The 12812-nt window shown below is 41.5% G+C and overlaps 1 protein-coding gene across 4 annotated transcripts in view; it reads right to left on the reverse strand.

The window, feature by feature from the left end:
- Positions 1-571: 571 nt before the first annotated feature.
- The window catches only part of LOC149063586 (uncharacterized), a 163501-nt gene continuing 151260 nt past the window's right edge, over positions 572-12812 (reverse strand). For all 4 annotated transcript variants that reach the window (XM_089255679.1, XM_089255681.1, XM_089255680.1 and 1 more), the window contains one exon: positions 572-11722. In XM_089255679.1, the coding sequence (XP_089111805.1) occupies positions 7246-11307 (4062 nt within the window). In that variant the 5' untranslated portion in view covers positions 11308-11722 and the 3' untranslated portion in view covers positions 572-7245. The remainder of the gene's footprint in view (positions 11723-12812) is intronic.

Consider the following 12812-nt stretch of genomic DNA (forward strand, 5'->3'; position numbering starts at 1 on the left):
GAGACAATTTGACAAAACCAATTCCAGATTCGGAATCAGCATCCCCAAAATCACACTGCAAAATCACTGAAATATCTTGGTTAACGATTTACTGCACTTATTTATAGCGCACAGTTTCAATGTGGTTTGTATGTTGCTTATGGTACAGTCGAATCTCGTTATAACGAACTCCAAGAGACCGGAGAAATCACTTCGTTATAAAGGAATTCCAGGTTTTTGCATTGTTTCTATGTAAACTTATCTGGGGGGGGGGGGATTAGAAAAGTGTTCGTTAAAACGAGATTTTCGCTATAACGGTACTCATTAAAACGGGATTCGACTGTATTAGCATTGAAATTTAGTTGCTCACTGAAATGTAATTTTCACTATACCTCAGAAACCAAAGCCAATCCGACAAAACCAAGGACAGATTCTGAATCAGCGGCCCCCAATACACCCATTAAAGTTTCTTTAAGGACATGAAAAAATATTCTTGTTAAGCAGTTTTAAATGAAATTTCACAAATTTGATTTGATAATTCGTAAGGGATTCAAAAAAAGGAACGTAACGCATTACGAAATACACACACATGTTCGGTTTGTACAGTGCAATTTTATAATCTATGTCTAGCAACATACAAATTCTCTCCACATTAATAACAAAAATGCCATTTAACTAAAATATTTCTTTCTACAATGAAACCGCATGTAATCATTTATATATATATATATATGTATATATCAATGTTTTACACCACATGAGACTTTATTATTCATAATAATAATAATTAATAATAATAGTAATAACAACACTTTTTTTTTTTTGGTAGTAACATATTTACAAGGTTTTATCTCCATCATTTAGTAGAACATCTCAATTTTTTTTTTCATTATTTTCAATTAAAATTCAAATATTTCGGGCTAATTATTATTTCCTCTCTCTCATTTACAGCCTTAATTAATTAATTAATTAATTTTCGTTTGAATTCATAGGCACCTTATCGAGACAAATGCCATTATTCAATGCATTGATTGAATGTATATGTTACGATGAATGTGATATAAATGCGGTTATTATGCATACTAACCAATAATTTTCGTATAGTTTGGTAAATTTCCCTGAATTTATCTCTTTTACCGGCGGTTATGCATAGTACCCAAGCGTCGTTGGTGAATTTGATGACTGCTGAAAAACATTATCCCTTTCACCGGTGATTATGCGTACTAACCACGTGTCATTGCTAAATTTGATGAATATTTGAAATTTATCGCCTTTATCTGTGATTATGCACAATGCCCTAGTGTAATTGGTGAATTTGATAAATGTCAAAAAAATTCCAAATCAGTCTAGTACGTGTGATGAATATCATCCGACCCCGAAGTAATGATAACAAATTTTGCGATCGTACCCCAATATAAGGATGCATGTATGAATTATCATGTATAGGAAATATGAATTATTACGATATATCATTCAGTACAATTTCTCATGTTTACCAACGAAGCGATGCTTGGGTATTATGCATAATCACCGGTGAAAGTGATTAATTCGGGGAAATTTACCAAATTAACCAACGATGCTTGGGTACTATGCATAATCACCAGTGAAAGTTATTACTTTAGGGGAATTTATATCAAACGTACAAAAATGCTTGGCGATTATGCATAATAACCAGGTTTATCACATCTTACTGTAACATGCGTAAGTAAAATAATATATTCTAACATCGCGGATTTGAACACGACTTTATAACATGGCCGACATATAAAATTTTATCTTACATAAGAAAACTGATTGCACTAAAAAAAAAGGGAAAACAAAATTGATATTGCACGATGAAAATAAATTTTTTTTTTCCAATTATAGGATTTCTATCAACATGCATTATAATATAACAAATTAATTATCAAAAAATTACACTTGATACGGTATATCCACTGTTTCTTAAGTAATTTTTGTTAGCTTAGCTTCCATATAAATGAAATTTGAAATTTAAAAATTCTACTATTTGATGATTTATTTCTGAATTCAATGATTTCTTTTAATTTTGAAAATTTTAATAATTATCAATACATTTTAATTAAATGTAAATTCGCACACGATTTTTCCATACAACATAAATGTAATTTTACAGTTCATTTGATTAATTGATGTATAATTAAACTTTTTATACGTCATATAAAATTTTTTTACATTTAATGTTATTTATTTTTAAGAGAATTATTAAATTTTTTTAATTAGTTCTCTGAAAATACATGAATGTATCTCATGAAATTTACTATTGTATTACCGTAAAATTAGGAATTTCTAATAACTTCATATTCCAATGGTATATCGAACAAAATTTATTTGAAAAAAAAAATTACTTTCCTGATGATTTAATAATTAATTTTTCTAAAATAAATTTTTAGTTGTAATTTTTTAAAGATATACTACAATTTCCTTCTTCTTTTCCTTCATTTAATTTGTATAATTGATATTTATATAATTATATTACAATTGTTTTCCAACTTGGAATAAATTCCATAAAGTTTCTAAGCTTACAAAAAATTAAACAATTTAATAAATTAACAAATTAAATAGAAGTAAACAATTTTTCAGATTCTTAAAAAAATTCAATTTTTTTCAATTGTAATTAGAACATAAATTTTTTGACGCGTTAATCAATTGCATCAATTTTTTTCCAATCAACAGAAAAAAAACTAATTAATTAATTAATTTCATAATTTGATTTATAATTTCAATTTGTATATCAAGCCAAGCTTAATAGATATCATGTATGATTGTCCCTTACAATTAAAATACCATACACACACTATTATAAGATACTATGTCAAATGAAAAAAATTCATTAATTTAATTAATTAATTTTAAGAGTCGATTTTTTTTGCAATGCTATACAGGAAACCATTAATATTTATATGTTATAATATATATTTTTTCTTCATATATAGCTGCCGTAAATATTCTAATTCGTTAATACATGTACATACATTACTTTTTAATTACATAAAGTTTCCCAAATACACAATAATATTGTATATATATATAATATATCATTTTAATTAATTTCTTTTTAAATGCATTTCGGGATAAATATCGAATTCGGGAAGCTCGGTGACGAATTTTGGTACCTAATTAGGCTTATGCACATTTTTGGTTCCTTTATAGAAGCATGTTATGCGATTGAAAAAATGTGGAAATTAGAATTACAATAATTACTTAAAATATCTATAATGCAGAAATCGCGAACTTAATTCTCAGCCCTTGATTGAGTCTTTGATAGCATTTATGCAAATTTGTATATCTTCTTGGTATTCAGCAATATTGGTGCTGCTTTTTTTGGGCTTTAAAATGCATCGAAAAAATTTACAGTGGCACTGAAATAACGTGAGAAAATAGGGCCTCTTTTGGCACCTGTAGCTCATGAAATTTTGTCTTTTTAGTGACAATTTGTCTTATAATACACGCGTACTTAAAATATTCGCGTACTAAGTATGGTACGTGAAGATTCCTTCCCCTCCCCCACCCCCACAAATTTTTATTTCTCAAATTTTGCAGAATTATCCAAATTTGAGCTTAAAAAAATAATTCAATTTTTTGAGTTGAATCAAAATTTTCCGGGACAATGGGACATTTCTCCAAAACAAAGGCACAATCCCGTATATACGGGACGAATGTTAACTCTAAATGACAGCAAATCAGTGCCACCAGTAAGGATTGTGGTTCCGATAGCGGCATGGGCTATCAAAGAAATTGGCCACAAATTAGCAGAGACATTACATTACATTACATCACATTAGCATCAGACAGTGCCGTAACTAGGTTTCTTTAGGGGGGGGGCGTGATTTTTTTCGCCTCCACCACTGTAAAATTTGATGATTTCATAACAGATTTTTTTTTTGTTCCCACCTAAAATTTGCCACCCGGGGCAGTTGTCCCTTTACCCGTCTTTTAGTTCCAGCCAAAGCTGTATTAAAGATCTTCTTAGTGCAGCTTTGGTTCTGGCCCTCTGGTATCAGATCTCATTTTCATACCCCACTTGAGGTCTTGATGGGCCGGCCATGCCCGGTCGGGGCTCCAACACGAGTCCTCTGGCAAAGAAATTCTCTGCCTTCCTAATTCTCTACCCAGGGCCGCAACTAGGCGGGAGCAGGCGGGTCTCGTGCCCCGGGTGCTGGACCCGAGGGGACGCAAATTTTATTCTGAAACCTCTCCCTCAACATTACAAGGGGGGCGTCAAAATGCGCGCTTGCCCCGGGTGACCAAGCACATCTAGTTGCGGCCCTGCTCCTACCAGACTTCAAGTACTAGTCACCTCGATTCAGAATCTATGATATGGCTATATTAGATAAGTAATTATTATTTTGCAATGTACTGTAAAAATCTAATCTTTAACTGGCGCTTGTTTGTACTGTATTTTGATTCTTGAAATCTCACTTCATTATACAACAACAACGTCTAACCCAGGGGTTCATGAACCCTTTGGGACCTTGGAGAGATTTTAGGGCGGTGGGGAGGGGGGGGGGGTCCGTGAGCTTGGATGAGAAAAAAAAAATCAATTCATTGTTTTAACATTGTTACATACCGAATATTATTTTGTAAAGAGGGTCCCGCATTTTACTGGCATGGAATTCATATTATTGGTACGAAGGGTCCGTGTGGCATAAACGGTCAAGAACTGTTGCTCTAGCTCTTTCACTGATATTGTTTCTGCAGAATAACAGCTCTTCAGTTCTGGTGAGAGTTTTGATTCGTTCGTTCAGAGTTCATCGATTCGAACAATCCTGCCACGAGGGTGTACAGCATTATTCCCCCTATAACGAATAAGAATCCATTTCGATGGTTTTTGATAGCTGGATGGTGCGAAGATGAATTTTGGGGGGGGGGGGAAAGAGAGAAAATTCAACTGTTCTCTTGCGGGGAATCGAACCCAAGCCCTCTCCCTCAGTTGCCGCGTGAGCGCACTAAAGTACAAAAGGCAACGAATATCTCAATCTTTCCTTTTAGAGCTCGCGTGCACCGAACGGGACCGTACATAGACGGTCGGACCAAACCCAGGCCAAAGCTCGCGGTTGCTGACATTGCCACTAGATGGCACCACTCATTAATATGATAAATTGCTTTAACCTTCCCACAAGCGCTGACGAGATATCTCGCCTTCTTGAGATTCTTTTATTTTAGTTATTTTTTGTAAAGTTGATTTCTCAATGGGACACATTTTGCCTATTACTCTTCAACTGTTGGAAGAGTATATGGAAAGGGGGTGTGGGGGGGGGGGGAGTACTTTGCATTGTTTTTGAGAGTTTATTACGAAAAATTCACGCTAGGCACACAGCAAATATGTCAAATGATTTTTGAAAATGATTTTGGTGTATTCTAAGATGATGCGAGAACACGTCTGTTGCCATAAAAATTTATAATAATTTTTTTTTTTTAATTTCCATGAATTTTTCAAAATTGGTGAAAAGTAACCCATAGAAGCGAGTTACTTTGCACCAACTTATTTTTCATTATTTCCACGCGAGACATTATTTTGTCGTCCCACTTAAAATTTATTGCGTTAACACGTAGAGGTACTACGAGGAACTGTTAAGAAATTGATTTTTTTGGTTTTGAATGGAAAAAAATTATCAAAATTCCCAAAAGTAGGAAAAAAGACGCTGAATTAATTAGGAATGAAAAATTTGGTTTTATTCTGTCAAAAAACAAGTGATAAATTCAATATTCATTTTGAACGTAATAGGATTGAGATACTGAGCTGAATTAGGCCCAAAATGAAGCTGAATTAGGCCCAAAATGAAGCTGAATTAAGCTCAAAATGAAGCGAAGAAACACTACTTTGGGGTTGCTTTACACAACACTAAGATGCATGATTTGACCTACAACGTCTCCTCAGAGCCGCTCTTAGGGGGGGGGGGGGGTGTGACAGGTGCGGTCGCACCGGGCCCTGCAATCATGGCAATAATAATTCCTTACATAAATTCTGGAATTCTGTATTTCCATCTAAAACGAAATAATTCTGGAATTTTCTGAACTTTCTTCATTTTTTGTTGTTCTGAATTTTCATGATTTTTTTGGAATTGTTTCTTTCCTTTATTTTGAATTTTGATCAATTTCTGGAATTGTTTATCTGATTCATTCTGAATTTTCATTTATTATAAAAGTATTTCTCTCATTTATTCTGAATTTTAAAGGACGCTGGATTTATTTCTTGCATTTATTCTGAATTTTCATTAATTTTGGATTTATTTCTTGCATTTATTCTGAATTTTCATTAATTTTTTGGATTTATGTCTTGCATTTATTCTGAACTTTCATTGGTTCTAGATTTATGACTTGCATTTATTCTGAATTTTCATTGGTTCTAGATTTATTTCTTGCATTTATTCTGAATATTAATTAAATTTGGATTTATATCTTGCATTTATTCTGAATTTTCTTCAATTTTTTGGATTTATGTCTTGCATTTATTCTGAATTTTCTTCAATTTTTTGGATTTATGTCTTGCATTTATTCTGAATTTTCTTCAATTTTTTGGATTTATGTCTTGCATTTATTCTGAATTTTCTTCAATTTTTTGGATTTATGTCTTGCATTTATTCTGAATTTTCATTAATTTTTTGGATTTATGTCTTGTATTTATTCTGAATTTTAATGGATGCTGGATTTATTTCGAATTTTCATGATTTTCATTTTCTGAATTTCCGATTCGCCTCTCCCACAGAAGATTAAAAAAAAAAAAAAAAACTCGGGGCAAAGGTACCCCGAAATTGTCAAGACCCCTCTGGCCCCGATATTATTTGTGCACCGAGCTCCGCAAAGTAACTTTGGTGGGACTCCAGGGACTTCTTCTACGTCAGTCAGAGGCCGAGAATTAAGTTCTTTGTGACCGAACGATTTAGTAAAGATTTTTTGAGAGAGATTTTCTTAAAAATTCATTTAAAAAAATTGATTTTTTGATGAGAAATAGTGACTTATACAGAACTGAAAAAAAATATATATATGAAGAGACATACTTGTCCGATATTTTCCAAGATGATCGATTTCTCACGTTTGACACAAGCACGTAGTATAGACACATACACACAATTACACGTATAACCACGAGGAAGACACTCACACTCGTGTGTGTTGTGAAGCCACGTGCACATTGTTGGCTTCCACTTCTTCCGAGATTCGTAGAAGACAATGGCTGACAGAGAGAGAGAATTTTAGGGGGGGCCATGGAAGTCTTTTTTTTTTGTTGTCGTTCTGCCACGATCATTACACGTTCATTGAGTAGTAGATGACGCCGTCATCCTTGTGTGACGCGCCGACGGGCATCACTTCTGGAAGTGGACCGTGGTACAGTGAATCCGAAGACATCTTTGGCGATGAGCTGGCCCCTTCCGGGACGCCCCTTTCGTCGCTGCTTACCCCTGGCATGGTGTGGGGAGGAACTTGAAGCGACGGCGGCGGCCCCGAATTCGGCGGCAACCTCACCATCTGGTGCTGCTGTTGGGCCATCGGATGAGGGAGCGGCGGAGGTGGTCCCGGGCTCGTTGATATCATGTACGTCCTGGGGTCGACGGTTGCGGGCCACCTCTTGTGGGGTAATGTCTGCGAGCCGCTGTACATGTTCTCGGCGTACGAGTGGTACCTGGCGTCCGAGTGCGACTTCGGGTGCGGGAGCGTCGCGCAGCCGGGCAGTTCGGACAGCGCCACGGAAGCCCTGTGTACGGGCATGGTCACCTGGGACGGGTTCATACCCACCCCGGGCGTGCAGTACACCGGGGAAGCCTGCTGGGACTGCTGGTCGCCGGGTCTCCAGTTCGCGTTCCGGCACCAGGTCATGTCCCGGTTGACGAGGGCGGCGCGCGCCCGCCCCGGCAGGGTGGCCGATGATGCTTCGACAGACGCGTACACGGGACCGATGAATTGTTGTTGTTGCTGCTGCTGCTTGGACCCGAGTTCTTGCTGGTCGGACGGCTGGTACTGGATTCGGTTCTGGACGCCCCTGACCGAAGGGCGCCGAGCGAAACCGAACGTTGGATCGTCGTCCTCCTCGGCCACGCTGTACCGTTTGCGTATTCTTTCCATCCTTTGGTTGCCTTGCATGACGAACTGCTCGAGTTCGTCGCCACCACCACCACCCACAGTCTTGCCCGACTCCGGCTGAGCGTTCCTGGGATAATAAACTTGAGGCCCGTTTGGACAACGCCTGAATCCATTACCAGCCACTTGGTGGTCGTACGCACCGACACCGTCCCGGCTGTCGATGACCCTCTGTATGACTCTCCAATCGCGGTAATCCCTCGGCACGGGCGAAGCCGTGGCTAACCTGTCGTCCGCGGGTGGCATCATCTGAGCGGCCACCATGGGATGCATCACGGGTCTGGCACCGGGATAAGGTGGGTGCTGCTGCATCTGGGTCCTTTGATCGACCGGGTTCAACCATGGCCTTTGCGGATGAGGAGGCACCGGATAGCCCACGGGATGCTGCTGGACAAGATACGTCCCACCTTTACCGTCGGTGGCCATCATGTGTCTGGGTTGCGCCATGTAGTGGACCGGGTGACGATACGCGTTCACCGGACATCCCGAATACTCGCCCTCCGAAGACGGGCAACGGGACAGGGCTCCGTTCAAAGGCACGCTTCCCGTCGACAGGATGACATCTGGTGGTTTCTGACAGAATTTCGGGGAAGGTTCAGTGGCGTCTTTGCTGTCATCGACCGTCGTAAGCCACTTCAGCTGCTCCACTAGAGACTCTTGAGATAATGGGGGAGATTTCGGCCTGGGAGGCTTGTATCCAGTCTGTTGGCGACGCCTCGCCTCAATGCTACGGAACAGCGTACATTGAAGAGCGTTCTTCTTTATGATCCTTCTTATTTTGGAATTGCCCCTCACCATGCCCCTGAGGCACTCTTCATCGTAATCATCCGCGTCCTCTTCGTCGTAACCGATGTCATCCAATCGTATCTCTTCTTCGACCTCCCCACTCCTGGAATCGGAAGAAGTGGAGTCATCTGCATCTTGTGGGGTGTCTCTGGGTGGCATCGTCGCCGTCACTGCAGTTGGCAAGACACTCTGCTGGGGTATTGAATCATCAGACGCCTGTTCCGGAGAAGTTTTTGCCGAGGCTTCCTTCGACTGTGGCTCAGTGGCCACAGCAACGTCGGCGGCGGTTTCGGAAGCCAACGACGCGTTCGGGTCGTTGAAAACTTCATCGAGGCATTCGCTATTCGACAGTTGCTCGTCGCTATTTTTTAGGGCGATTTTCTCGCCACCGGCACAGCTGGAACCAACAGCGTCGACTGACTGATCGCTTTCACTGTGCTGTCTGCACAGTTTGCCGTGACGCCGCTGTTCCCGATTCCTCTGCTGCTGGTTGCTGTCGCAGGCGCCGTCTTCTTCGCCGAGTCGGACGATGATAGTGTCCTGGGAAGAGACGCTGCAGTCGCTGTCGGCCTCGGAAAGCGTCCTCGAATGAGTCTGGCTGCTGTCGTCCTCCTCCGTGTCGCGTCCCCCGAGGTCGTCCTCACTGGTAGTGAAGTCGGTAGTCGTGAAGAACTGCTCGTTGTTGCTCTGCTGCGAGGGTGCGCGGACGTCGCCCTCGGCCGCAGTCAGGAGACCGATAAGCTTCTTGAAGAAGTTGTCGTCGAAGGCGTCGTCTTTGGAGTCGCATCCCAAGTCGTTCTCGAGGACGTGAATCACTCGGTTCAGTTCTTCGTCCTCAGCGAACTCGCGCTCAGCCTCGAGGAACCTCTGGAAAACCCTCTCGCTCTCTTCGGCGTGTTCGCTCCATTGGTCCAGCTGCTCGTTCACAGCTGGGTCAGCTTGCTCCTTATCACTGATTACGGTCTGTTCAGACGCCTCTTTGAGGCTGCCGGTATCGTTCGAAGGCACCACAGGATCGGAACCATCAGAGTTTTCGCGGTCGACCGCCGCGTCCGCTTCGGTTTCGGACGCGGTCTCGGATTCCAATGTTGTTGTTGATGTTGATGATGGTGGTTTCGTTGGTTGACACGCGTCGTCGTCGTCGTCCTCGGTAACAACAGCAACGTTATTCTGATCACTTTCGGATAAGCTCTTAATGGTTTCGGTGATGGTTTCCACCACCGCCGCCGCCGCCACCGCACTGTCGTTTGGTATTATTATCTTATCACATCCCGTCACTGGGCACGCGGCATTGGCGTCGGGGAGATCGCGGTACTCGGCCGGGGGTTCGAATGGCGGCAGTAGGTCCTGGTATTCGATAGGGGGCTCGAACATGTAGAACACTTCGGGGCAGTTGACCTCGGCCGCGGAACGCAGCGTCAGAGTCTGCGGGTCCTCGAACTCGTCCGAATAGAGAATGACCGCCTCGTCGAAAGTCACCCGGCCTCTCTTGCTGGTCTTCTCGAAAGACCTGGCCTTCTTCAGGACCGATTTGATTTGCTTCTGGTGGCTCTGGCCGTTCGACATGATTCTCGCGGTTACGTTCTTCTTGTCTTTTTTGGTCTTCTTATTGTGCGGGTCGCACATGCCGCCGGGACCCGTGGGTGCAGCAGCAGCAACTTCACTGGGTTCAACTACACTATCACTACTCTTGCCAGTAAAGTCAGAATCACCACTCACCTGCACAGCCGGTCGTCGTCCATCATCGGAATCATCTCGCATATGGTATCCATTCGTCGAAGCACCGTTGCTGTCGACGGTCCCAACGACACGGGTCCCGTTACACGGTTTGAGCACGATATCTCCGTTGGTGGTCTTGTTCTCGACGACGATCGTACCAATACCATCGGTATCATCATCATCATCGTCGTCGTCGTCGATGAACTTGAAATGCTCGCAGCTCAACGAACTGAAGCAATAGCTTGGCGACTTCAAGCACAAGCAACCTCCACCGTTGCTGCGGTTTTCGGGCAGGTCATGGCTGTGGTTCCCGTTGTGTATCCCGTTGCCATTCTCGGGTCTTCGGGGGGATTCGCCATTATTATCATCATCATTATCATCGTCGCGATTGTGAGTGGTACCACGCCCTAATGCAGCGCATGATGATGTTTTCTTCGATGCTGCTGTTATTCCTTCTCCGTGCTCTGCGCCCGCCGAGGAAGCGGTCGGTATCGATCGCTGGGAGACCTGCGCAGAGGGCGAACAACAACAACAACAACCACCACCACCAGCGCCCGCCGCCGCCGCCGAGCAGCTGCAGCCACCCCTGCCGATGCTGCTGCCCCTTCCAGCCACCGATGGCGAATTTTTCGCCCCATCATCATCATTGGCCGGCGTTTCGGCTTTCTGGCGTTCCGGCGAACTGAACAAACACAGAGAATTGGACGCTTCCGTTTCCAGCTTCATCCTCTCCTATATTTTATTTTACTTTTTTTTATTGTTATGGATATACTGTTGTCCTCTCTTTATGGATGCAGGAAGAAACAAGAGTAGGTGGATGGCGACAGAACTCGGAAAAAAAAGAGGAATCCGCAAAAAGAGCCCTCCACAGCGGAAGTTATCTAGTTTTTTTTTGGTGGATAGTGGATGAGGAGGATGGTCTTGGTCCTATTTTGGATCGCCTTCCGGGTGGGTTTGGAATAACAAAATTCAATACCTCTTTCGCTTCTTTTTTATGCTTGCCTTTACCTCTTTTACGAAACGAGTCCGGCAGGTTAGCCACTGTGAAAGGTGAGGAAATGCACCAACATAGCACCACCGCCACCCTCGAAGACGGGATATCCACTTTATTCAGCGGTCAATCAGGGTCCGTAACTCGAACCTGCAAAATAGATAGGCCCACATGTATTAGATCTCAAAGCCAAACGATGTTCTTATCTCGAGACGCTATAACGTGATACGTTAGGAAAAATAATTAGCATTTATACATTGATGGTAATGATATACACACACGTATGTGTAGTATCGATGACACTGTGCGGGGACCACATATGAAGAGAAAAAAATTATTTGGATATGTATATGTTCCAATAAATGTGATAAAAGCAGGTTGTTACACATAATAACCGGTTGTTATGTATACTTACCAAGCATTTTTGTTTGATAAATTTCCCTAAATGTATCACTTTTACCGACGATTATGCATAGTACTTGAGCATCATATTGACAAATTTGATATATTTCCTTAGATATAGGTTACTAGCTATAATACCCGGCGCGCTACCCAGATTTTCTTCAATTATTGACAGCATTAAAAAAGTGACAAACCATTGTAAAGGCATATACACGTCTGAAACGCATTGCTAGGGAACCACGGTAACCAAGGTAAACGTTCGGAAAGTGATTGTTGACGCTCAAAAACCATTGTTGCCCGACAGTGTTGCGCCCATTTGGGGCATTTGCCCTGCTCTGACGAAATTTTAAAGCAGCCTATCGTTCAAGTTGGGTCCCATTTGGTATATATGCAAAATTTGGTGGCGATCGATTTAAAATTGTAGATTTCTACAGAGAAAACAAACACACACACACCGAAAATCAGTTTTATATATCTTATATATAAATGTGAAAGTATGTATGTATCTATGTTCTTTATACAAATCTACAGTTTTAGACCGATCATCGCCAGATTTTGCATATATACCAAACAGGTCTGGAATTGAACCGTAGGTTACTTTAAAAGTTCGTCAGAGCTGGGCAAATGCCCGAAATGGGCGGAAAAACTGTCGGGCAACAATAGTTTTGAGGCCTCAACAATTACTTCCGGAACGTTTACTTTGGTTACCGTGGTTTCCAACAATGCGTTTCAGATGTGAATATATGACTTTACAATGGTTTGTCACACCTTTAATTCTGTTATTATAACAGTTTATTCCTTTATAACGGTTTGTCACTTTTCCAATCCTCCCAGTAAT

Source organism: Pholcus phalangioides, unplaced genomic scaffold, assembly GCF_987345545.1.
Source record: "Pholcus phalangioides strain wild (caught in Gottingen) unplaced genomic scaffold, Ppha-v1.0 ptg000172l_1, whole genome shotgun sequence".
Lineage (NCBI taxonomy): Eukaryota > Metazoa > Arthropoda > Arachnida > Araneae > Pholcidae > Pholcus > Pholcus phalangioides.